The 27,420-nt window shown below is 44.1% G+C and overlaps 1 protein-coding gene across 3 annotated transcripts in view; it reads left to right on the forward strand.

The window, feature by feature from the left end:
* SENP1 (SUMO1/sentrin specific peptidase 1) overlaps positions 1-12,713 on the forward strand; it is a 66,476-nt gene extending 53,763 nt beyond the window's left edge. For all 3 annotated transcript variants that reach the window (XM_011936257.1, XM_011936256.1, XM_011936258.1), the window contains exons 14-18: positions 6,798-7,001; positions 7,844-7,923; positions 8,849-8,933; positions 9,461-9,556; positions 10,552-12,713. In XM_011936257.1, coding sequence (XP_011791647.1) covers positions 6,798-7,001; positions 7,844-7,923; positions 8,849-8,933; positions 9,461-9,556; positions 10,552-10,614 — 528 coding nt within the window. In that variant the 3' untranslated portion in view covers positions 10,615-12,713. The remainder of the gene's footprint in view (positions 1-6,797; positions 7,002-7,843; positions 7,924-8,848; positions 8,934-9,460; positions 9,557-10,551) is intronic.
* The last annotated feature ends 14,707 nt before the right edge of the window (positions 12,714-27,420 follow it).

A 27,420-nucleotide genomic window follows, 5' to 3' on the forward strand; every position in this document is an offset into this window, starting at 1 on the left:
ATCTTCACACCACTGCACTCCAGCCTGGGCAACAGAGTGAGACTTTGTCTCAAAAATATATATATATTATATATAATATATTAATATATATTATATAACATATGTAATAAAATAACATTATTTAACCCAATATATCCAGAATATGTCATTTTGGCATGTAGTCAAAATACTATTGAGATATTTTACCTTCTCTTTGAAATGTGCTATGCAGTTTACACTTATGGTACATCTCCAGTTGGATTAGTCACATTTCAAGTGCTCAATAATCACATTTGGCTAGTGGCTGCCTTACTGAACAGCATAGGGTAAATAAACATCCAATTAAAAGGCAGAGATTGGCTCTCCTTGGGGAGGCCAGCAAATTTCCAGATAAGGGGAACTGGTGGGCAGGAAAAAGGCATGCAGCGGCCCTCTTGAGCCAGAAGAATAGCTGCTGACTGATGCCTGGGGAACCAAGCCCATAATTGTGGAGCTGAAGCTGCACTGTGTCCCTTGCTTCAGTCTGACCTTTGGGGAGCCTGCACAGTTCTGACCTCAGTTAAGAGCTGAGGGGAGAAATTTGAGAATGTTTGGCCCTGTGTAACAGCAAAAGGATTCATTGGTGAGGGTGTCTGGCAGGTATCCGTAAAGATAGTAAGATGAAAGGAACATCGCTGTTTGGAAAGTGTCATGATACAATATACAAGTTGTGCTGCCTCTGTGGCTGTAAGGCCTACCACCTTCAGGAGTCAACCTGTGGCAAATGTGGCTCCCCTGCTAAGGGCAAAAGAAAGTATAACTAGACTGCCAAGGCTAAACTAAAATACCACTGCGACTGGTTGAATGAAGCACCTAAACATCGTATACTACAGATTTAGGCATGGACTCTGTGAAGGAACAACACCTACACCCAAGAGGGCAGCAGTTGCGTCATCCAGTTAATCTTAAGAATTTCAGTGATTAGTCATGCAATAAATATTCCAGTTTTTAAAAATGTATATATGTTAAACATATGTTTATATGGATATGTTATATCTGTATTACATATATGTGAAAAGAGGCAGAGATTGTCAGATTGGATTAAAAAGCTGTCTGTAAGAAACCATTTATTTATTACTTATTTTTGAGATGGAGTTTTGCTCTTGTCACCCAGGCTGGAGTACAGTGGCGTGATCTTGGCTCACTGCAACCTCAGCCTCCCAGCTTCAAGCGATTCTCCTGCCCCAGCCTCCCGAGTAGCTGGGATTACAGGCACCTGCCACCACACCCAGCTAATTTTTCTATTTTTAGTAGAAATGGGTTTTCACCACATTGGCCAGGCTGGTCTTGAACTCCTGACCACAGGTGACCCACTCCTTGGCCTCCCAAAATGCCGGGATTACAGACGTGAGCCACTGCGCCTGGCCAAGAAACCATTTTAAATATAAAGACATAGGTTTACAAAAGTTAAAGGGCAGAAAAAATGTACCCTGCAAACATGAATCAAAAGAAAAAGTGACTTATTAGCATTATACAAATTAGATTTCAGAACAAGGAATATTATCAGTAATAGAAACATTTCTTAATGATAAAAGGGTCAGTTCATCAAGAAGACTTAACAACCGAAATATGTACACACCTAATAACAGAACTTCAAAATGGGTGAAGCATAATCTGATAGAACTGAAAGGAGAAATAGACAAATCTATTACTATTGGAGGTTTCACCGCCTCTGAGTAGTGGATAGAATAAGTAGAAAATCAGTAAGGACGTAGAAGACTGGAACAGTTAGATCGATCCTATGCACCCAAATGTTTGTACACCAGAAACACTTTTTCCTCTACTCAGCCCTCTGTGCCCTATCCTGCGTGGAGAAGCAGGATAACTGGAGCATTTCCTGTCTCTCTATTATTTTCCCTCCAAGACCCTATTCTCCCTCTCATTCCTTGCTGTCAGTTTACGTGGATGAATTGGAAAAATAGCAAGCTGACATGTCTCGTTTTTGGGGGATGGGTTCTACTCTACAAACACATATTAGTTATTACCAGTTGTTTCCAATTGGAAAAGCATTGGACTGTTGGAATACAGTATTTCTAACTTCACCAGCTAGTGAAAGGCCAATGAGGACCAAACTCATAGGAAATATAGGGGACAGGAGGATGGTGAAGGAGGAATTAAGATAGAATCTACATAGCAGACTGTAATTACATTGAAGCCACAGCTAACCAGGCAGACTAATTACCTACTTGGTAAGCTTCATCTCTGAAAAGGAAGAGATGTCTCTCGGCTGTTCAGCATCACAATAGCCTAGTGTATAGAGAGCATATTCTTACTTGATTGGTAGTATAAAATAAGAAGTAAAACTTTATAGTGAAGTACCAAAGTCACCTGATTTTTATTGCAGAATCAGAATCTGGAACCAGAGCTCTTGCATTTTGATGAACATTCTTTTTTTTTTTTTTCCCTGAGTCAGGGTCTCACTCTGTAACTCAGGCTAGAGTGCAGTGGTGTGATCATAGCTCACCGCAGCCTCAAACTCTTGGGCTAAAGTGATCCTCCTGCCTCAGCCTCCCAAGGAGCTGGGACCACAGGAATGTGCCACCATGCCTGGCTTTTTTGTTTATTTTTAGTTTTTAGAGAGAAAGTCTCACTATATTTCCCAGCCTGGTCTCGAATTCCTGGCCTCAAGTGCTCCTACCACCTTAGCCTCCCAAAGTGCTAGGATTGTAGGCAGGAGCTCACGCCCAGCTTTGTCTAGCATTCTAACTTTCAGAACATATATATATATATATATATTTTTTTTTTTTATGGGAATGGGGGGAATTAGTAGTGTTCATAGTTTGATAATTGTTTCCAAGGAGTAGTTAAATTTGAGTGATGCTCAGTAAAGAGAGGAAACAGCCTGCAAAACATTTAAGTTCAACTAGACCAACCTAGCCTTAGGAATAGGTTTTCCTTAGAGAATAAAATCTGATTGCATAAGAAGGAAAAAAACTAGGCAAAATGAAATAAATTAGTTAAGTGAATATGATGAATCCACCATGTGCTGTACACTTACATGTGGAATAAAATGATCAGAACTAAAGTTTTCTAACATGACTCTTTGGCATCCACATTATTATGGTTTATCTCTTTGAAGTGTTTCTCAATAGAACTAGCCCTGATTAACTGGGGATTTATGGAAGGTCACATGGAGAATAGTAGTTATTCTCCATAAATGACTCCATTAACATGTTGCTTGCCTGTCTTTCTCTAAAATTTTAGCTATAATTCTGATAATTTGTTCCTTGAATTGGCATGTGAGAAAAATTCTGTGTGCATGTTCGCAGTGAGGGAAACCTGCCTTTCTGGTTTCTGTAATATTACTAGGTTAGCTCCTATGAGTGAATGACCTGACCCATACTATTCAAATGCTGCTGTTCAGTTAGTCTTTTGGACTTTGTGGTTGACAAGGGTAAATTTAATTTGAAAATCAGAATGGGGAGGTCAAGGTGAAAATCTAGAGAGGTAAAATTGGAAAAATGGCTTTTGTCCCCCCAAAAGTTGTCTTGATCTCTGCTCAGAAGTATTGTCATGCACAGGCCTTTTAGAACATTTTTTTCTCAAGCTGATTAGACGGCTTCAAAGTATAAGCATGAGAATGGCTAAAAATCAAGACTTTACTGGTAGTGAAATATTTTATTTCTAAAAACATGAGAAAACAATAGTTTGGCTGGTTTACTGGGGAAGAGGGAAGATGCAAATGGCATTGGTCATTTATGTCATTGTGGTAACATACAGGAAAAGGGGATTGAATCCTTAATTTGAAAACATTGTAGGCGTCTCTCTGAAAGAAAAGCTTTTTTCAGCTTCAGCCTGGCAGCTCTTCAAATAAAATCTCGGAGGAACAAGGCACTATAAACAACCCACCCATCCCTAAACATGACTGCATAGACAAGTAGATGCTTATGGCCAAGGCTGCGAAGGCAGCAGGAAGGGCAACTCCTTAAGCACCAAGAGCCACAATGAGCAAATAGAGGCAAGTGTGGGTCCCAGAAAAGGTGACAGGTAGACTAACGTTGACAGTAGTCCTCAGATTGTGGTATATTGGCGAGACAAACAGCAAGGACAGGGCTGATCTACTTTTAGCTCCTTATTTCAAAGGGAATTTAGGATCTGCTGGTGCTAAGAGAGTCTTGTTTGAGGAAAGGGCTGTTGCCAACTTGGCGTAGGGAACCGTTGTCTTCACAAAATGCAAGCAAATGCTGTGACCATCACTGCTCCTCTTTAATCTTGAACACTGTGATCCCTTCTCTCATTTCTTTTTCCTTCATCTTCAGCCCTCCTCTGTGAGATGACATGTAGGACTTCTTTGTTCTCTCTTAGCTTATTTTTTTGGTATGATGGTGTCTTGGCTGAACTATGGCAATTTTCCTCATTTGGATGGAGTAATAGCTAAAAAATTGAGGAGAAAGACTTGAATCTAAATTCTGCCTCAGATGTCAGATTTACATTCTCAGCTAATGTGGGGAGCATTGAGGTCACCAAACTCCCTCCTACTGGGATCTAGGGAAAATGAAAAAGAACCCAGATCATTCCTTAGAGCTAATTAACTAGTTGACTTTGGAGGAGGCCATTTCCCTCTCAGTTGAGAAACTTTGGTTGGGTACACATGGAAGAGGAATTCTGAAAGGGAACAGATACCATGCTGTCTGATCACTGGGGTTCTCTGTTCTTGTTCAGCTGTGTTGGTCTTGAGCTTTCTAGTGAACCCTCTCAAGGTGAAAAAACAAGCAAAACTCAGGCTGTGTAAGTCCAGCTAAGCTTCCTTGGTTTCTGGAACTCTTTCCTCTTGAAAAATAGAATAGTGATGTATAGCATGACACTCATTTATGTCATTCTTTTTTTTTTTTTCACTTCAGACTTACAATTCCAGAGGTAATCTCTGATAGACACCTAGGGGAGGTGTATCTCCATGGCTGTCAGGTGCTTCACCGTCCTTATCTCTCTGCCTGGTTCCTTTCACCTCCTGCTTCAGTCCTTATTTCTTGTTGGAGTATATAAGCTGTCTGCCCCATGAAAGGTTTCACTTACAGTGACTGGCAGGTCATCTGCTTATGTCTTGGATTGAAGGGCTTACCCTATAACGTGGCCAACATTTGGGATGGGTAGAAGGCCAGAGGAATCAGTGAATTCCTTCTTGCCAATTTTTCCTCATTAGAGAACATAGTTTACAGCCTAGAAATCTACTTGCTGGGAAGATCCTACTACTGCATTTGTGGCTGCCTTCAGAAACCTAGAGGCATCCTTTAGCACCATTATCCTGAGGGGCAGAGTTAGATTGGAAACTTATAGTTGAGAAATACCTGATTCTAATTGTGTCTTGATTAAGTATCATTATCTGTAACAACTGAGCTCCAGTTATCTGTTGGGCATCACACTAGGCAGAGAGTAAGCCACAACCTGAGTCCTTTGGGCTGGCTGGGCCTGTTGCTCAGTCATCAGAGCTGCAGAGAAAACAGCGTCTTTCTTCAGTCCTAGCCTTCCCCGCCTCAGAGTTCTGCCTCATGGTGAGTGTGGTTTCCCCGCAGCTGCCTAGGCATCTTCATCTATAGGCCCTTTCTCTGGTCTAGACCATGCTCCGGTGTGTTCCTGGCAGTGTTCCCTGCTGCCTACCCAGTATGCCGTTGCTTACTGTTGGGCAGTAGCTCACTGTTCTGGCATCCTGGTGTGTAAATATTTGTCAAAGAACAGGGGCATTTTCCCATTCCCCAAAAAGCATTCTGAAAAATGTGCCTGTTTTCTTAGTCATATTTCCAAGCCGTGGATCAGTTAGCCCATTCATTCCTTGCAGTTGACAGACACTGGCGTGACCTCAGCTGGCCACATAAAGTAAGTATGCAGTAACTTCCGGCACAATAACTTTCAGGTTTTAGTACCAAAGAGTCCTGGACCTAATACACAACACAGTCACTATTAGAGAAGATGTTGTTTCATTAACAGAAAGAATCATACATCTCCCCACTCAGGCATTGTAATTTCTTTCCACACTTGATAGTGAAGGCATAAATGGAATCAACAAAGATGAGAAAGCTAACCATATAGATTCTGGGGTAGAACTTTACTCTTCATGTTTGTGACTTGACTTTTAGGTCTCATATAAGGTAGGTTTTTATGCTTCCATGTGTGCCTTTATATAAAGGTGACATTGCTGAGCTACTATCAGTTTACAGGTGTTTTTCTAATATAATTGATGGCTTCTCCTGTCACTTAGTTCTACTTGAGACCAAAAGAGTTTGCCTCTGCAGCATGGGTTATTAAGTTGAAAAGGCAGTCTCAAACCATGGAGCAGAGTTTTCCACTTTGTGCAAAACCATGTGGCTCTGATATAAAGTGTGAATTCTTGATTTTAACTTGACTAACACTAGGCTCTAACTGAGCTCAGTATCTACTTAAATTGCTATCACAGTTCCAGTAGGTAAAGGTAACTGCTAATGTATCTTATTAAACTGTTTGCGTGCCTTCCTTTCCTTTTCTGTAAGCCTCACCTTCTAACATCCCTGTCTTTCTGCAGTCTTTTGACCTAACCTTCAGTCTTCTGCAAGCCTCGCCAGCGTCTGCCCATTTGTACTCCCAACCCCATAATATATGTCAGCTTTTTCTCTTTTCACTGTTTATAGCACTTCAGCCTTCCCCCTTCTGGTCAGAATTTGATTTAGAGAAATGAGTCTGTTGGATGTTGAAGACTTAATTCAGTTTATTAGGAAACAATTACATATGCTATTCAATACAGCAACTGCAACTGCTTTGAAAGGCTAGGCCTGAGTGTCTATTCTAATAGGTGTAATTTCTTCCCACAGATCATCAATTTCTACATGAATATGCTGATGGAGCGAAGTAAAGAGAAGGGCTTGCCAAGTGTGCATGCATTTAATACGTTTTTCTTCACTAAATTAAAAACGGCTGGTTATCAGGCAGTGAAACGTTGGACAAAGAAAGTAGATGTATTTTCTGTTGACATTCTTTTGGTGCCCATTCACCTGGGAGTGCACTGGTGTCTAGCTGTGAGTACCCCTTTCATTTTTGATAAAATGTAAAAGCTATGTAATTATAGAACACACAGAGGGTAGTGAGTAGTAGTTCTACATTTTCCCTTGATTGTTGAGAGAAAGAGTGTTTAGTGGTAGGTTGACTAAAATCAGATAGATCAATGAAGTTCCTATCAAGATTGGGATATAGATTTTGAAGAAAGCTATGGAATTTCCTTTTCTGGAAATATTTAAAAGAGAGTTGTAGGGTGTCTAAGCAGCCTTAAAGGAAGGCATGGGGGAAAAAAAGTGACTTATTAATGATGCTGCCACTCAGATTCTGTGACTGTTATTTTCAGCCTAATTGTGACTTACCTTGCATACTTGGTAATTTAATATTTTTATGACTGTGAGCATTAGCTTAATGTGTTAATAAAACTGTTTCACAGTCTATTTTGGATTACATTTGAAAACCATAAAGCTAAAAGGAACTTCTCAGTATAAAGAAATAAAACCCAGAATCTGCTCACCATCTTTCTGAAACTGTGGAAATGATTTTGAGATACTCACCTTATATTCCCTGAAAATCATGTAGTTTCTTCACTGTTGCCCACTTTGCAGAGGGAGAGAATGAACATTAGAAAAAGGCTTCATAGCAGTAATGGGGCCACCCGTTGATCAGTGCCATCATAGTTTTATGTGAATAACCCTTTATTCTTTTTCTCTGCAGATTAAGCATAATATAATGCAAAGTATCAGTCAAGGTTATCATGATTTTGTAGGAAGTCTGGCAGAAGGTTCCAAAGGGCAGGAAAGGGAAAAGCTTAAACCAATTTTCTTCACTTCATAAACACCCAGATTTTTTTTCTTATTCTCAGGTTGTGGACTTTAGAAAGAAGAATATTACCTATTACGACTCTATGGGTGGGATAAACAATGAAGCCTGCAGAATCCTCTTGTAAGTAGGGAGTTGAGAACAGAAGAGTTTGATATCGGGTATATGTGATGTTTTTCCAGTAATAGAACTCAGTTGTTTGATACCTTCAGTGGAGTGATTGATAAAATCTTCATATTAAGTAAAAATGCATATTTTGTGTCTAAGTAAGTTTACTTTAAAAACAATACCAAAGTAAGCCCTAATGGGAGCAATTACTATCCTAATGCACTAAAATATAGACTAGATATAAAGATATAGATGCTACTTAGAAATCATTTAATCCAACCTCCTCGTTTTTCAAATGAAGAGACCAAGGCCCACAGAGGTGCCTTTGATTTGCCCAGGTCCTATTAGTTAGTGGCTCAGGTGGAAACCAGAGTACAAATCTCTTTATGCTCCACCTGTTTCATTTTCCGAAATACCTATTCCTCACTGTACCACTCTGATGGCCAGGAGGAAGTAGATTCCACAATGGTGAACAGTTTGCACTTAAGAGTGCTCTATCGAAGGTATGTACTCAATACATTGTTGATTTGGATTTAATTTTTACATAGGAGAACCAAGCCTAACAATAGTAAATAAATACCTCATTAGTGCCAGAAAAGCACTTTTCTTCCATCAGATTGAGTTCTAAAGGACCATATAAACCAAGGAAAAGAATAAAAAGAATTGTTCCTCAGAAGGAATCGTAGGTAGAAGGAGCTTAACTATTATAGGCAGAGGTCTTGTTCCTTTTGAGTTGACAAGAGTGGACATTAGAAGAGGCAAGCTCAGCTCTGGAGAAAACTGAACAATCCAGGGATTCCTTGCCCAGCATTACATACTCTTTTCCTCAGAAGAGCAGATGAAACAAATTTGTTCCTAGGGATTGTCAGCCGCATTCTTAGTGTGGCAGCTGTCATCCATGTTCTCCATTGCTTATCTCATTCTCTCCTGATACCTTTAGGCAATACCTAAAGCAAGAAAGCATTGACAAGAAAAGGAAAGAGTTTGACACCAATGGCTGGCAGCTCTTCAGCAAGAAAAGCCAGGTACTTTTCATCTTGATGAAATAAAAATCCTAAGAGTAGGGTATCTGGGGAGGAAAGAATTTTACTGCTTAATTCCTAGGGACCACCTGTCTTAGTGTCTAGCCTGACTTCAGCTTGGTTGGTTGGTTTCTGGGGGAGGATAAATTAAGCTATCCGTAGGAAAACAGATAGTGTGTTTCTTATGTAGAACTAGGTTTGCTAAATGCCCAGATATTTTCCTAAGCTTTTCACTCCTAAGGGGAATGTTTGCTGATTATTTGGCCTCTGGGGGAGGGAGCAGTTTTTATACCTTTAGGTGCCATGGAAGTCAGAGATAGTCTCCAGTGTGATTACTATGAAGTACATAGACCTGACTGGAATGTTATATTTTGTTTTTTTGAGCCTCTGTTGTCCTGACTGAGGGGGCCAGAGTCATCTGTTTATAATTTAGAGAAACCTGTATAATTTATATCCTTTCATTCTTATTTTTAATCTAAGAAGGAGAGAAGCTTGGAAAGATGTCATTTTTGTTGTTGTTGGTCTTCCAGGAAATTCCACAGCAGATGAATGGAAGTGACTGTGGGATGTTTGCCTGCAAATATGCTGACTGTATTACCAAAGACAGACCAATCAACTTCACACAGGTGAACTGAGCCTTCCATAGGGAGCTCTAGGATTACCTTGTCTCCAAGCTGCCCTGTAGATGTTTTTCTCTCCAGTTCTCTTTAGGGGTCTCTGCCCTAACCTTTAGCATGCTTCAGCCCATGGTTCATAACACTGATGGTTACTGCCTGAGCCACATCACAAAAGAAAGAAAATTAGTGATAAGCCACGTCCTGGGTTACCACACCTCAGTTACTGTAGTAAAAGTTTCCTGGTCAAGAGCAGAACCTTCTCTGCCTGTCTCCTCTACCTACTGTAACTTCTAAAGAGAACTGGGACCAGAGCAAGTTTCTTTAGTTCCCTTGCATTCTGTTAGTAGTCAGGTTTGGGAATAGGCCATACCTCAATCTCCTAGTGTAATTTGTTGTGCTGCCCCCTCCCCTGACCCCTCACTTGATGAATCTGGTCAGTCTTCTCTTAGAGAGTGATTGGTCATTTCTGTCCTTGTGGTCCCTCAGACCAAAGTGGATTGAGACTAGAGATTATGGTTTATTCTGATGTGTTCTCCACTTAAGTCTTTTACTTCTGTTTGAATCAGTGGCTTTACCAGATTTTTCTACCATAGCCCTTTGTCTAGACCAGCCTGAGCTGACTCTTGAAGTTCTCTTAATTCTTCTAAAAAGTGAATTTTTTATTTTTAGGCCTAGGCTCATATCCTCTTAAAAGTTCAACATAGAGGACTTATTAGACACCATTCTCAAAATTCTTAGAGACATGCGGGCGTAGTCTGGGGATTCCTGGAAATACCCAGTGTAACTTCTAAGGCTATAACGATGAAAAATAGCAGTAGAAATTACAATAGAAAAAACAGTGAAAAGGAAAAAACCACATGTAACCAAGAATGAATAATTTAAAAGACCAGAAATACAACTGAGACTGTTTGTTGAAAACCTTGCAAAAGAAAGAAGTATGGGGAAAGGAGTATTAGGTCTAGACAAAAGCATTGAAAATTAAGGGTATCTCTGTGTCTCTACAGCAACACATGCCATACTTCCGGAAGCGGATGGTCTGGGAGATCCTCCACCGAAAACTCTTGTGAAGACTGTCTCAGTTAGCAGACCTTGACCATGTGGGGGACCAGCTCTTTGTTGTCTACAGCCAGAGACCTTGGAAACAGCTGCTCCCAGCCCTCTGTTCTTGTAACATCCTTGATCCTGGACCAGGCCCTGGCGAGATGCATTCACAAGCACATCTGCCTTTCCTTTTGTATCTCAGATACTATTTTTGCAAAGAAACTTTGGTGCTGTGAAAGGGGTGAGGGACATCCCTAATCTGAAGAGAGAGACTGCTTTTCACTTCTTCAGTTCTGCCATCTCGTTTTCAAAGGGCTCCAGCCTCACTCAGTCCCTAATTATGGGACTGAGAAAAGCTTGGAAAGAATCTTGGTTTCATATAAATTCTTGTTGTTAGGCCTTACTAAGAAGTAGGAAAGGGCATGGGCAAAAGGTAGGGATAAAAACCACCAGCATATACATGGACATACACACACACACACACACAATTTTCACGATGTATAGTCAGGAATGTGACTGTAAACTGGATTTTGGGGCACAGGCATAAGTCCCCTCCTCCAGGACCTTTCCTATTTATATGTCCCTATACAAAATCCACCTGCTTTTATACATAGCTGTTTTATCATCTGTAGCTTCATCCTATCCGGAGGCACAGCACATGAGCCCTGGACAGGTCCCAAAGTTCCAAGCAGTCCTTTCCTTAAAAGCAGGGGTTTGCATGTGCTACCAACACATGATATGGGGAAGACCCACCCAGGGAGCGGTTTCAGTGGCGCAACAAAGCACCACTTTTACTGTTGCCTGCTTCTGACCAAGAAGAAGAAGGACCTTAGTATTTAGCATAAAATTCCAGCGTTGGATGAATACAGGTCTAGTTTGGTCTGTGGCTAGTTTAAATATGTTTCTAACCACAGAGAATTTCGTATGTATACATATATATATACATATATATGTATATATATGTATAAAATTTCACAGGGATATGCTTTTTTTTTCTTTTTTAAAGACTGAATGTGTTCACCATTTAGCCTGTAGATTTATTTCCATTTTCCGAATTCCAGCACACAGAGATCCCAGCCCCTATGAGTAGGGTGTTTGTGGACTACCTAAAGGAATATTTTGAGGCCTGGATGAACTTTGCCATATGGGTAGAGGTTACAGAGGGGGATGATATTTTCAGCTAAAAAAGAAACGGGTGGAGTTTGGACTGATCAACTTGAGATTTTAAAACTGCTATTCCTTTTCTTTCTAGCATCTCTCCCCACCCTCTGAGAGCTCCTCAGGCTTAGATAGTGAAGTGATCCAATGCTAGTGTCATTTTGTACTTAAGTTCCAAAGTAGGAACATTTTATACTTTTTTCTGTATTGTAATAGGTAGTTTTGTATGAAATCTTTTCTCTCCCCTTGTACTGCATTCTTTCCAGCATTGTGCTTTTTCCCTGGGCTTATTTGAAAATTTTACTGTTTTATACAAGCTTGTTTAGTACATTTTTCTATGTTTTACCACAAGTTACAATTTGAAAAGAGAACTATTTTTTTTAAATATTCCATTGTTAACTGAATGTTACTGTTTCCACTCCAGCAACTACATGTCCTACCTTCAACTGCCTGCCTTTTGGGGAAAGACCACCTTTTGTGTGCTTGTTCTCTCTCTCTCTCTTTCTTTCCCTTTCTGTTTCTGTCTCTCTTTATTTTTCTTTCTTTTTCTTTGTTTTTGAGTTTTCTGTAGGAAATAAATAGCTTTCTATATATGAGTTGCTGGGGACCTTCACATTCTCTTTTAGAAAGCTGTGGCATGCAGGCTCATTGCAGGACTCCTGGAATATTGTCTAGTTCTTGGTATTTACTGTATGTAAGCAACAACCTGAAAGGTGGCAATATGATATAGATTTGGACTATAAATCAAAAGACCTTTTTCAGGTTCTTTCACTATTGTCTGGGGGACTCAGAACAAGATTGTTCTCTGTGTTTATTGTTTGTCCATTTAGATAACATCTGTCTTACCTTCCTCACAGACTTTGTACAGACCAAAGCAACAAATATTTATTGCCATGTATAGCAGAAAATGAAACATGCAACAAAAGCACTTTGAAAAATATATAAGGAATTGTTGAGCCTGTCTGAATTTGGGCCCCCTTTCTGACTAATGCAGTTTTGCACAAGGTAGAAGTTAGTGACCCTGAGACCATCTTCCTGGACCTGGTCCAAATACAGACTTACACAGTGGACCATTCTTTCCTGAGCTAGCCAACAAGATCAGGAGTAGTATCTGGAAACTTTCCCCTTTGTTTAGGGATAGGCTTTGATGACCAGGAAAAAAATATATATTTCTGCATTTTATGGCCCAAAGACATGTTATTAATATCTTATGTAATTTGCTTTAAACTAAGTAAGACTTTTTTCTCCTCTCTTCCCCTTTCTCCTGTGTTCAGTGCTCATATTCACCTGCCTTCCCTAAAAAAGGAATATTTAAGGGGTGATAAGCACTAGATGCCAGCTATAGAGATCTCAACAGAAACCATAGTCCCAAGAATCACTCTGAGGCTGTGAACAGAGAATACCAGATAGACCTTTCTTATCCATATGAGAAACACATGGTCTGAGGCACAGAGGCTAGTTACATCCCATTTGTCACCTGGGACCCACCATTGCTCCCAGGAGTCCTATTTAGGGTTGAATGTAAGAGTACTTTTCCCTCATCCAGCCTGGGGAATTTGTGTCAACTGACTCCTCTATATGAGATGCTTCATACTTTTATGTGGAATTAATTTCTGTATTCTTTAGCCACTGTAGTCATGCTGGCATCTTCTACCCACTGCCCCCAGCAGTGTTAGCACCAAGATCCTGAGGTAGAAACACAGATAACCTAGAAAAGCACTTCCACCAACCCCATCCCATAGCCTGTCCATTACTGCCTGGTTTTACATGGCCCTTAAGCAGCTCTAGTGGGTAAAGGGGGAAGAATTCACTTAAGAGCCCCGATGTTTTTAATGTTGCAGCTTCTGGTCCTGTGCCATCCTTCTGGCTTTTAAACATGTCTTGCCGGAGTAAGAGAGAGGACTGACACCTGAGGTTTCTTTTTGTTTGGTCCACCTGGATGGACCAACATGAGGTGGAATATGATGCTTTCACCCTGGGAGTTCACATACCTAAGAGAGTCGGAAAAAGAGGTGTTAGGTTATTAGGCCCTATTGTTAAACAGGCCATGTGCTAAACTCCTGGGAAGGGTACCTTATTTCCCTGCCCAGGAGCAATGCATCCACAGCTTGGAATTCCAAAAACATGGGAAGGGACAAGGCTCATCCCAGCATCCTTTATTATAGTCTAGGGCCTTGTTTTACCTGTACTGACTCCTAACATCTGTCTACTAAGAAAACACATTACTATTCCCAGCTTTGAAGGTGGAGAAGGAAACATGGGACAGAGGGTTATGCGGGTCACCTGTTAAAATAAAGGATACTTACACATACTTCCTTTGTGGGAGAGAAAAGAGTGGCTAGGAGGCTTTGAGCTGGAGAGAGACCTTGAGGAAGTGTTATTGCGGGCTGTCTCTTTGGCCTGTCAGGGAGATGGTAGGGATAATTCCAATTGTGTGAATGGTTGGACCAGGTGTCTGGGGGCCTTATCAAACTCTTAAGATTCTGGAATGGTATTAAGTGCCACAATGCTGCTGGGAAAAGGAAGTCAAGGCAGAGATTCAAAGTTAAATTTTTAAGGCCACTGGCTTAACACTGGCTTGGTTTTAGAGTTAAGGCGACAAGACCTTAGCTGCAGACTTTTCTCCATTCCAATCTAAGGAGTAGCCATCAATTCCTTACTTCTGGAGATTGCCTTATCCTTTACAGAACTCAAGTGCTAGGAAAGGAAAAAGTGTGGGAGAGTGGCACACAAGAAGTCCAGAGTTCAGTCCACTGGAGACCCCTCATTCAATTTGCTTTGATTCTTTTCACAAATACCTACTGAGTAATCATATGCAAATCCCATTTCTTTGATGCCTTCCCTGATCACATGATCTTAAAATCTCTCATCTGGACACCTGCAGCCCTTATAATCAGAAAATAATGTAAGTCCACATTGCATTTGTATTGTAATTCACCTTTTGCATCATGAATGGACTGAGACATGTAGCCATCAAGGGCAGGTAAATGATTTAGTGCTTTTCTTTCGAACCAGGAGTAAAAGCTGTTTCTTTCTGGCCTGCCAGTGATGAGGTAGAGGTAATTATTCAGCATTTATTTAGAAAGACAACATCGTGGGCCAGGCACAGTGGCTCACACCTGTAATCCCAGCACATTGGGAGGCTGAGGTGGGAGGATCATCTGAGCCCAAGAGTTCGAGATCAACCTGGGCAACACAAAAAAAATTAAAAATACATATATATATTGTGGAGGGTGGAGGAAGGAGGACTACTCATGGCAGCCTGCAACCTCCTTTGTGGTGCCAAATTGTTCATCTCTGGCCTCAAACCTAATGCCTCACTCTGCCCTTAACAAAAACACTTTCCTTAGCATTTAGCATGGTCTTTGGGGTGGGTGGGGGTTCTCAGTCTCTATCCCAGGGTCCTCGTGGAAGTATTTTAACTACACAGCTTTCCGTTAAATACAGTTTCCTCCATCTTTTTTATTTCCGGTGATATTGTGCATCCCTCATAGATTGAGACTCTGAGTCTCTTACTTCTAGGAAGCCCCTTAGGCTAGGTATTTTACAAGCATGTGTTTAAGCACTGGGCTTAGGCACCCTGAAGGGTAGAGTGAAAAGATGGTTTGACTATGGAAATAAAAGGCACCTTGTCCTCAGGGTTTTATAGCCTGCTGACCTTGTTCTGAGGATCTTAGAGTCTGTATTAGAGTCTGTAGACCTTATAGTTAACTAATTTAGGAGACTAAGCAAACACCAAGCAATACACCTTATCAAGAAGGCAGACTCATAGGCATGTAGTTCCATACAAAGCTAGAAATAGAGAATGAAGGGGCAAAGGTGGAGATTAGTCAGGGATAATGTTGCCTTTATCTGACTGTCTATATGATTCTTCCTAATTTTTAAAAAGTTGACTTATTTAAAATAAACTGTGGATCTTGCTTTCTTGCTTTGACTGGAAACTCCATGGTAAAAAGGACTTGATGGTGTTTGTCTCTCTGTCCCCCTGTCTCTGTGACTGTTTGCTCTGTCTCTGTGCCTGTGTCTCCTGATCCAAGCTGGACCAGTGATTGGATCCTCAGTGTGGTCTGGATTTCTGAGTCCACCCCTTACCCAGGAGTCTGAATACTGTTCATTCATTTATTTCATCCCATATACCTGGAAGTGAAGACTGGAACGCAAATAACATGCAAATTTGTGGCTCTTTGGCACTTTTAAAAACCAAACCTGTCTGTGGAGCCTGCCAGAGAACTTTCCTGAGGCCAAACACACCAGTCAGGACTTCCAACTCACCCTGCTAACTGTGGCCTTGTGTTCTTGCTCCTCTCCCGCACCCCTTTCTTCTCAAAATATAACTTCAAAGTGAAGTGCTTGCCACTTTTCTACCTGTAAAACTCACACTCATGACAGTAAAACATAAGAAAGCACCAACTTCTCAAAAATCTATTATTTTGGGGGAATAGTTTTCTCCATGTTGGGTCAGAAGATCATCTTCTGGTCCCCAGGATGTTCTCAAATTCTAAGGTTTTCTTTTAGTCATGGTTAAGATTTTGAAGCCAATTGAATATGGAGTGAGTAGGGAAATCTTCAAGCCACGTTCACTCTTCTGATTCCTGAATGTGGTTAAAGATAGCTGTCAAATGCCTGGGCCTGCACTGGGTATCACCAGGCAGGCAATAGACTGTCCCTGAGAATGGGGGACCTGGACCTAACCATGAGTCAGAGTCAGCCTTTATCCCAAACCACTCCCTGGGTACCTGGTCTGGTCTTGGGCTCTGCAGAAAGTTACAAAGGGAAGGGGTTGGGGTGCCTGTTCCTTGAACCCTAGGAAAAATATTTTACTTCCTCACCTTCCTGTGCCTCATTTTTCCGTTGTCCCATCACCAGCCAATCATCTCTGCCTGTAAGAGTCAACCCACTGCTTTTCCAGTAGCATCCCCTACCGCTCTCCCCTGCCCACTCTGCCTCAGCCACAATGGCCTCTTTGATGTTTGTCTAAGAAGCCAAGCTTGCTTTTACCTCAGGGCCATTCTACTAAAGGCTTCCTCTGGGCTCTGGTGGAATGTCACCCTATACCCCAATTCTCACACCCCATAGCTTTCGTACCCTCAATTTTTCCCCACAGTACTTAACAGCATCTAACTATATTGCAAGTTGACTCTGCCTTATCTGAAATGCTTGAGACCAGAAGTGTCTCAGATTTTGGAATATTTGCATTATACTTACCAGTGGAGCATTCCAAATCTGAAACCCAAAATGCTCCACTGAGCGTTTCCTTTGAATGTCATGTCAGCACACCAAAAAATTCAATTCTGGAGCATTTCAGATTTGGGATGCCCAACCTGTATTAAATGATTTGTTTTATCCATCTCTCACTAAAATATCTGTTCTGGTCATTATGTATTCCAGGTGCCTAGAATAGCTGAAGGAGAGAATAGTTGAAGGGACGAATGAATTCCTGTTATTTAGCATCTTTGACCTGTGCTTCACTTGCATCATGAAGCCTCCACCCTATTCCAAGTCCTCACCTCTTTGTATCTAGTTTATCATACTTCCTACCTCAGAGTCTCTGGCTTCAAGTTCATCGTCCATTTGTCAGTTAAGAGTTGTTGTCTTCAAATAGTGTTAATGATAATATAAACCTTTATTGAGACCTTGGCCTGAGACTTACATGTGAATTACTTTATATGTATTACTTCATTTAATCTTCACAAATCTATGATGTAGGTATATTATTATACCCATTTCTCAGATGAGAAAGTGAGGAGGATAAGAATTGAATAATTTGCCCAGAGTCTCACAGATTTTCAGTGACAGAAACAAGGAGCATATGACTCCAAAACCCCTAAAAGTGCAGGAATCTGCTGCTTCCACATGGCCACACGCCTTCATCTCAACAGGAAAAACGCCTGACCTAGACTCCATGGGAACTCGACCAAAGTGAAACCAAATAAGATAGGCATCTCCACACCACCAAAGCCAGAGCTTGGTTCTCAAAGTCATCTCCTGCTTTTCTCTTGTGAGCAGGATTGAGGTCCTTATTTGTCTTTTCATCATAGTTTGGAGATCAAGGGGAATGAGAAGGTCCCTCTGCCACTGGGTTCATTTTCGCTTGGCTTCTCCAGACAGGGATAACAAGGAATTCTCCTCACCTCTCCCATGACAACCCTTTCCCATCTGTCCTTTTTCTTTTTGGCTCCTACTTTCATCCTCTGCTCTTGGCTGCACATATTAGCAAACCTCTTTTCCCTCGAGGTCTCTAGTCTGCATCCAGAAAGGGGAAGCCTAGGGATTGAAGGTGGTGAGGTAGGGAGACGCCAAGTGGATTCAGCCTGTCGGTACCGAGGGGCTCAGCAATCCAGTGTGCCAGGTGGTGGCCCTCTCTGGGGTGACCTGGGGGCCTATACTCGTAGGAATTTGGAAACATTTCTAGTGCTCCATTTGATCTTTTTGCCTTGGTCTGTGTCTCCCGCTCTGTCTCTTCAGCAGGGAGTTTCCTCGGCTATTCCTACTGGTTTGAGAATGTCAGGAATGCAGAGGCTTGTGCCCTCCCTCTCCTCCACCTCCCACCCCCATACACTGAGCCCCTCTGCCCTGTAGAGGCGGAAGTTAGTTCAGCTAGAGGCTGAGGGGGAGGGGTGCCGCCCTGTTACCGGAGAAGGAAGACAGCACACACTCTGGCTCAACCCTTCCTCCCACCCTCTCTCCTATTTCATCCCCAAAATCAGTCTGCCACTTTCATCTTCCTCTTCAACAGACAGCCTTTCCCACCCTCACCCCTCACTGGAGGCCTCTCTTGATGGTAATTACTCCTAATTGTTTTCCCTTGGCTCACGAAGCCTTTCCTTGCCTGCCCTGAGCCAACAGCTCTCCTGTGTCTGCTCAGAAAATGGGCTCAACTCGCATGGAAAGAGAGGCTAGCCTCTTTGGGCCTCAAAACCCTGGCTTTCTAGATCTAAGTCAGGGGGAAGGCACCCACTTGGGTTCTCTCAAGGCAAACTGCAACAGAGAATAGTGACCAAAACCCCAGCAGCAAGGTCTCCTGAGGAGCTCTGAGCATTTCCCTGAAGATCTCAGCACCAGAGAAGGTCCTTTGGGTCTGGCAAGGAAAGGGAACTACAGGACTCTTGAATGAAGTCTCCAAGACCCACAGTTCTGGCCTTGGTGATGTGGAGATGCCTCTCTCTTATCAGCCATTCCCCTCCTCACCAGAGGACCATCCTCCACCTCCCATACCCCTCAGTTCCATGTGCCATCCTACACCCCAGCCAATAAGCTGAGGAGTCCTTTCCCCAGAGCTTGAGACCATCTCACATCCCCTCACTCACTTGGTCATGCACACACAGGCTGGCTTTATGTTGCTCCCTCCTGGTAGCCCCTGCTTCCGTATCAACACCACAGTAACTGGTGGTAGGGGTGAGGAAGGAGGGTGAGGATCATGGGTAGTGGGGTGGTGAGGAGGTATATACACTGTCCCTTTCTCTTTCAGCAGGGCTACTGATCCTGATTCATTCTACCCTCAGAAGAAGTTTCCTAGTGGTCTAGGGCTCTTGAAAATCCTGTCTACCCCTAGAAAAGGATTTTGTGATATCACTGAGAGAGAAGAGGACATGGAAATATTTTATTTATTTATTTATTCATTCATTTAATAAATAAATATTTAGTGAACGCCTACTGTGGTGCTGGAAACTTTCTGCATCTCTTGGCCTAGGCATGTAACACTTTGCTCTAGCCCCAGCCTAAAATATCCCGTCCCAGGGCTCAGTTTCATGGCACCTGGCAGCCTGAGCCACATCGCCTCCCACCCACCTCCACCCCAACTCATTGCTGCTTTGTACAGCTATAAAGCTTCTTTTAGTGGGCAAAACAGCTTCTGCAAGAAGAGGCCTGAGACGCAGACATAAGTATGAAGGAAAAGCCAATTTTACCAAATCCTAGACCTCTAAGGAGTCTCGAAGACACACCATAAAGGGCCTGAGCTGAGAGATTTCCCTTAGACTCAAAGATAGCATGGTTGGACCTTCTGAAGCTGGGTCTCTTCTTCCTTCTTTCCTATTTTGGGGCCAGGGAATCAAATTTGATTTTTATCAGAATGTTTACATGAATCTAAGAGTCTTCATTTATTTATTTACCCATCTCTCCATTCATCCTTCTATTCATTCAACTGCTTACTCACTATTCTAGGAGTTACTCTGTGCCAGGCACGGGGATAGAGGGAGGAATGTAGTATGGTCACTGGTCTATGGGCCTATACTTTGGTCCCCAAGTTCTCTCTCTCAGCCTTGGCTACTTCAGATCTTCCTTCTCTCCTTGTGTAGGGGACCAGACTCCAACCCAGGAAGTCTCTCAGTGGGTAACTGGAATTCCTGCATCGAAGGCCACTGGTAGTCTGGGCCAGCCAGGGGAATAGAGGCCGGGCTAGTGATAGGAGGAATGAGGAAGGTGCTGCCAGGCCACTGAGCCCATCACTGTGGTTTGGCTCCTCTGGTGAAAAAATAGCAAGCCTGGACAACCATCTCCCTGTGTCCGGAGCTCTGGGTTGCTCCCAGATGGGAGTCGCCCCATTAAACAAACCACAGCCAAAGGCAATAGGGGCCCAGGCCCAGAGAGCACTAGAAAGGGGAGTGGGAACATGGGGCCCAGGACAGAATGTGAGCCAAGCCTGTCCATCACAGGCATAGTGGTGTGAGTGAGGCCCATTGGCTGGAGGGAGAGATGAGCCCACGTAGCGGGAGCTGCAGGTGAGTCAGGGAATGAGTTGCCACTCCCAGACTCAGGCACAGGACAAATCTGAGACAGCCGCAAAGCAAATAAAGTCAGCTTTCTGGAGTCCGATTTAGGAATTAGCTGAAGATTCTTCCCCCAAAAGTGCCCAGCTGGGTAATAGGTTGAGAATAGGGTTGAGAAGAGAAGGTTATGACCAGACACCAGTGGGGTGGGGAGCATGTGTGCACATGTGCATGTGCTATTTTGAGTTTGGGTCTGTGTAATTTCTTTCTCCTGTGTCTCCTACTTCAGTCTAAAACCAGAAGAACTTTGAGTGGTTTGGGCTTCCACAGGCCTCTCCTCCCCTTTCCACATGTGGCTGAGGGTGAGTTAATGGGACCTGCACACACAGAGGCTCACACAGCTTTGCAGACAGAGGCCCATTCATACCAGGAGTGCGCGGCACCTCTCTCCCAGGCTGGCCTGCAGTGCTGGTCCTGTACCACCAGCATGTGAGTGAGGGACGTGCGCCCTTGCACATGCAGCCTTGCTCTTCAGCACACACACACGGCTACACTCAGCTCTTTTAACCCTTCACCACCATGTGCAGGGTGGCTCTTGGCGCGCGACTTGGGCTCTGGCTTTGCCTTTTTTAGTCTCTTTTACCCAATCCGGGACCCACCTGAGTTAACCCTTAAACAAGCTCCTCAGAACCCCAGGCAGTCCACCTTGGTGGCACTTGCTAACCTTCCAGTGCCCGGGTAGGGGAGTGAACACAATTTCAGCCAAACAACAGCATGGAGATGCCACCTTCCAGTGCAGGGAGAGAGAAGACTGTTAAAATCTCGACGTAAGCCACAGCCATGCCGCTAGCAAGCTGTGGAACCTCAGGCAAGTTATTTGACCCCTCTGGACTTCAGTCTCTGAACTGTGAGGGGAGAGAAGAGCTTGAGGAGGGGTAACCTGAGGGCCACAGATAACCCCCTGAAATGATACACAAGACATGTAGAATTCTACATTTTGCTGGAAAGAGGTTTCATGAGTTTAGCCAGCTTCTTCTGGGTCCCTTGAAGCCCCTCACAACCTGAGAACCAGTGAACTTGAACATTCCAAGACTCTGTATGAGTCAGTTTCTTTGTAAGTGATGCAGATATGGCTATTAGAGTGCACTCAGTCATTTAAGGTCAGTGTCAACGTCACCCTGACCCTAGTGCCTGAAGTTAGTTCCCCTACATGACCCCAATCCTATACCCCTAGGTTGTGGAACCACAGGCCCCTATCACATCCAGGAAGAGCTCAGCTCCAGGTCAGACTGATACTTTCTCATCGGATGGACCCCTTTGTTGATTGGGGTCCAGTCTAGCAGGAGCCATGGGCCAAGATGGAATGGAGGATGGGTGAATATCAGGAATAATACCACGATACTAGTGTCTACTGAGTGCTTACTATGTGCCAGGCATTGTGTAACAAACCACTAAAGCACATAATACCATTATTTCCATTTCACATATGAGGAAACTGAGGCTCATGGAGATTGTCAGTTGCTTGGGATCACTCAACCAGCAAACAGAAGACACTAGCACTGAGAGAAGATCTATCTGACTCCAAAGTCTCTACTCCTAGAAGAGAAGGAATGAGAGGACATTGCGGGGATGACCCCATCTCTGGTAACATTTCAGATGCATTGGGCACTGTGGTACAGCATTTGGGGCACAAAGCTGCATGAGGGATCTCTTTGGGGAGAAGAGGCCAGAGCCAGCAGTCTACCTGAGCCAGTCCTTGGGAGTATGAGGGCAGCTAGGAGGCTGGCTGAAGGCACTGGCTCTCCAGAGCTTTCGCTGAGGCCTCACTCAAAAGCCTCTTTGTTCACTGTTCCAGCTTCCACAAGAAGCTCTCCACCCTGGGTCCTCAGGGACCTTGGGCTGCTCCACCAGCATACAGGGGTCTCCAGTCCCTCCCACCATCGGTCAGAAAACAGCCAGCCCTCATCACTCCACAGGATTTTTAAAAGGATGGGTGGCTCAGGGACAAGGGACAGGACTGCTAGGGAGATAGGGTGGGCAGGAGGGACTGTATTAGGAAGAATCAGTGGAAGGTCTGTAAGCCAGCTGCTCACCAAACAAACATTTTACTTCTTTCAGAGGCCAGGAATGAAAGACTTATTAGCTGTTTATATTACTTAAAAGAGTTTGCAAATGCTTATTAATTTGCAGTTATTAATATTAATTATTATTGATTATTAAAGGACTCAGAATCCACTTGCTAACACTGTTTCTCTGTCTTCCTGTAATCTCTCCCATTGCCCCCTTCCAGCCTCTGTGCTATCAGAAAAAGTGAGGAAGACTGGAAAACATGCCAGTGGGATACTTACTTGATGGGTACCCTTGAACTGAATTCTAGCCTTCTTCATCCCCAGACTGGCATCTAGAAGGAACCAGAGCATGCAGGAAGGAGTCCCAGCCCGAAGGTTCTGGAGGGTAGAGTCAGCTCCACTGGGAGCAGGGAATCAGGGCATCTCTAGTGTCTTTTCTACTCCTCTTACTGGACACTCCTAAGACTGGTTATCTTCCACTTTTTGCTATGGCCCTTCTGAGGTCTGTCTCCTCCTGAGGGTAGGGATGGTGGTCATTGTTGCATTTCCTAAGCTCAGGAAGAATATGATTTACAGCTCTGTGGGAGTCTAACTTTCTGTGGCTCCTCCTGCTTGCCTGGGCCCCACTCCCGAAACCCCTCTTGCTCCCTGCTCCCGCTGAGCAGTCACCTTCTGCTCCGCTCCAGTACAGCCTGTCTTTCTGCTCTGCGGCTTGTGGTGGTAGGAAGTCCTTGGGATTAGGTGGGCCAAGGACAGACTAGAAACTACTTAAGACACAGGAAGACAGGGGCGCTATATACAAAATTAAGATTTGATTTCTGATATTTCATATTTTTAAAGCATCAAAGTAATCCTCATGGCAAAAGTTAGAACTTCGTCAGACTTCTTTATACTTAATCGTTAGAATTGCTTTTATTTTGAAGACCAATCGTTTCAAAACTTGGTATTTGTAAAGGTTTTAATCCAGCTCCAATAGTTTTACACTGTCCCTAAACAAGAGAAAAAGCAGCCTGGAAAAATCAGCCCTGCATGGCCCCAAAATGGGGGTGGAGGGATGGCAGAGTGCTATGAAGAGCACAGCATTTGGGGCCGAGAGGCCTGAGTTCAAGCCTCAGAGCCATCATTTGCTAACTGAGGGCCCTTAGAATTACCCTCTCTGATTCTCCATTTTCTCCTAAGATGGGCATAATCTTATCTATCTACTACCTACATAATATTAGCCAGTTACTTCGCATATTGTAGTGAAGGCCAAATGGGACTGCAGGTGTCTAAGCACATTAAAATAGTCACTGCGTCAACATTAATCGTCATCATTAGAGCCAAGAGTGGAAGGAACGTCCCATAGCGACCACTAGAAGCTTTACAACAGCATCTTGTCTACTTCCCAGCCTCCAGTCTAACTCAAACATATCCAGGGGGTAGATCCCAGCCCACCTCACTCTAATTCTGGGCTCAATACTTAGGAAGGTCTTTCTGTTGCTGAAATAAACACCTCTTGGTCACACGAACAATCGTTTAATTCAAGGCAAATTTCTGAAAGTGTTCCCTTTGCTTTACGAACACCACCTGACCAGGCCTGCAAGGGAAGGGGAACCATTTTAAGGAGGCCCCACCACGTAGGGCCGCTTGATCACTGTGCTGTCGATGAGGACATCATCTGCAAGGTCACTGTTTTCCCTCTGGCCGTGGTCGCATGAAGCCCAGTGTGCTGTTCTCATTGTTTGGACACAGCCTCACAGGCTATGAGTTGAAAACTGGCTCTCCTTGGACCGTCCTCAAGCACTGCATTTTTTTCAGTGACTCTCACCAGACTCACAGGTGAATTTATCTTCTCTGTGTGTGCCTTTCGACTGGTTCTGTTTCAGGGAACCGCAAGCTCAGTAAGCTCCACTCTTCTACCAAGCTGAACAAACAGCCACGTCTCTGTTCTCTCGGCCAGACCCTGAGGCCTGGAGCCCTGCCTTCGGGATTCCAGAATTCTAGGAAGTTAGAGCTAGACAAGACCTCAGCCTTCATCTAGTCTTGCTCCAACCACTGTACATATGGGGAAACCGAGACATGGACTGGGGATGACTCAAGGGGTATAAAATGTTGGGCTTTCTTTTGTCAAGCCCAGCATGTGCCTCCTATACGCACCAGTGGTCTTTGCAAGTCCTGGCCTGCTGGCCTCGCAGCCACAGAGGGCTCGGACTCTCAGGCAGCTCACTTCATTGCTGGAACAATAGCAATGTTCTTCCTAATACTGGGTGAAAATTGGCCTCCCATCTTCCTTTAATGCTCCTGCTTATGCAGTCTCCAAGGATAGATAGGTCTGGCCTGCATAGAACAATTGGAAATTAATTCATCCTTAAAGGAAGTGGAGCAGACTGTCCCAGGTCACTCTTGGGGAACCTCTGCCATCAGATTGGAGAGAAGGCCCAGCACTCTGGGTCTACACAGGTTGTGAATATAGAGACCTGGATTCATGTTCTGTTGCCTAAGAGCTATTAATACATGATGGTGAGCATGTTACTAACCTGTTTAAGCCTCAGTTTCTTCATCTGTGAAAACAGAGATGATAGGAGTTTCCTATGTTGGGTCATCCTCAGTATGGCTCACTCATGATCCTAAGATGGCTACCTAGAGAAATATGGCTAAAGGAATGGGTCATTCCCTCTTGTCTTGCTGGCACCTTACAACTTGGAGAGCCTGTTCAGATATAACATAACCCTGGCAGGTAGACAGGGAGGTTTATTATTTATGGTTTACAGATAAGAGAACCAGGCTGGGAAATTCTAAGTGATTTGTACAAGATCACCTAACTAAAAAGCAGGAGAACTGGGACTTGAATCCAGGCCTCCTGAATCCAGTGTCAGTGCAGACTCGCTCCTTGCCATCAGGCCTGGCTCCTGGGAAGGAACACTTTGAGAAGCCTTAGTGGGGCCTGGTCTTGTGCCTCATCCAGGGCCCGGCCATAGTGGGTGCTCAGGGGACCTTTGTCTTTTCTGCCACAGCCTGAGCCAGAGTGGAAGCTGGACTGTGCAGTGGAGCAGGAACCCAGCAGGTCGCAGGGACAACCTGGCTGTGCCTGCCTTCTCCGTTGCTGGTGGGGACCACATGCTAAGCTACATCTGTAAACATGGCCACAGCCTCTTTCTGATCCCTTGAGCTCTGTGTCTCTGCATACACGTCTCTTGGTTTTCTTTCTCCTTTGGCTTCACTCTCCTCCCCACTCTCCCCATGCCCCTCCTCTGTCCTGGACTTGATCTTCTGTCTCTTGGCCTCCTCATCTCTCTCAACATCCAGTGTATCTTGGTTTTTACTCTTGTTGACTTCCTCTTTCCCTCTCTCTCCCTCAGTTCCTCCTTTGCATCTTCCTGGGTCGAGCAGACAAGTGAGAGGCTTCTGCTGTGCTCAGGGTGAGAGGCTGCTGAGCTGCCCTTCCGTCCCCTCCTCCTTCCCCACGCATCCCTCTCCCTTGCCCTGGCCCCTCATCACCTTAACTGGCTCCTCCTTGATGCATGAGGGAGGCAGTTAGAGCAGCTTCCCTGGATACAAAAGCTTCTTTCTAGCCCTCGGAGATGAGGTTTCCAGGCAGGTTATTTTTATAGCAGGGCTCAGGCAGGATTCTTCAGAGAAAACAAACAAAGTCATACACACCAGTCCTTCACACCCTTCAGCCCCTTCCCTGGAGAGGAGCCCAGCCTAGCTGTGTCGACACAGGGACGCCCACCACCCCAGAGGGGCTGTAGGGGCTGCTGCCAGGATATCAAGAGGCCAGGGGTCTGGGATGGTGGAGGGGGCACCAAAGGGGGAGACTGACAAAGGTCCCCTGCAGCCCCAATCAGGCCAGGAGGAGATGGCTGAAACGTTGGGGTCCCTGCCTCACCACTGGGGTCAGAGTCTTGGGTCCGGCATCTGTAGGGGAGAATCAGATTCAAATGCAGGCTTAACCCAAATTTTCTAAATGCCTACCAAGTGCCAGGCACTGTGCTTGCAGTTTACAAACACATTTTACTTATTCTTTGTCACTGAATTCAGTAGAAGTCAGTTCTACAAATTGCCATTTAGTATTGGTCTCTATGTGCCCGGCACTCTGTTAGGTGCTAGGGAGACAAGATTAAATGACACGTGGAGGGCTATTCTCAGACAGCTTTCCAACTGGTGAGGCATTGATTAAATCCCTTACTGTGAAGATTTCAAGGTGGATATTTTTATGCTCATTTTGCAGATGAGAAAAGAGACTCAATGAGGTCAAGTGACTTGTCCAGGGAAGCTTGGACCTTTGATGTCAAAGGCATAAGGGATCAGGGACTCAGAGATCTCTTGGGACAGGTTTCTTGGGGTAGAAACGTCAGTTAAGAGGGTGTAAAGGGCAAGAAGCTTGAGATGGGTTAGGCGAACAAAGTACAAATCCACGTGCAGTTTTCCTGGGTTCTCGAGCCATTCCAGACCTAGGGTGGGGCACACGTGGTCCCTCATTCTTGAGGGCAGGCAGTCAACAATACCTTGTCTAGCAGATCCCAGAAAGGAAGGCCTTTCATAAGGAGGTTTGCTGCAGTCTTCTCAAAGCTCCTTTATGAGGAAGTCTCAGGTTAAAAAAACTTCATAAATCATGTGCATTCCCCGTCGGGCATGACAAAAATACATGGCCCCTGCGGGTCCCTGCCCAGTGAAGGCAAACAGCTCACTGAAGCAATGCTGGGAGTGCACACAGGCCTGCCGCTGTCCTCCACCTCCCTCCGCCGAGCATGTTCCCCAGCTCAGGGCAGCCCCCATCATCCTTGACAGGACAGGGAATTCCAGATACCAGACAATCATTCTAATGACCCTTCAGGAGTGAGTTTCAGTGTGCTGCCTCAGCCTCCACAGGCATTCGGCCTTTTTTTTCTTTTTCTTTTGAGACGGAGTCTCACTC

Source organism: Colobus angolensis, unplaced genomic scaffold (genome assembly GCF_000951035.1).
Source record: "Colobus angolensis palliatus isolate OR3802 unplaced genomic scaffold, Cang.pa_1.0 Scaffold151, whole genome shotgun sequence".
Classification (NCBI taxonomy): Eukaryota; Metazoa; Chordata; class Mammalia; order Primates; family Cercopithecidae; genus Colobus; species Colobus angolensis.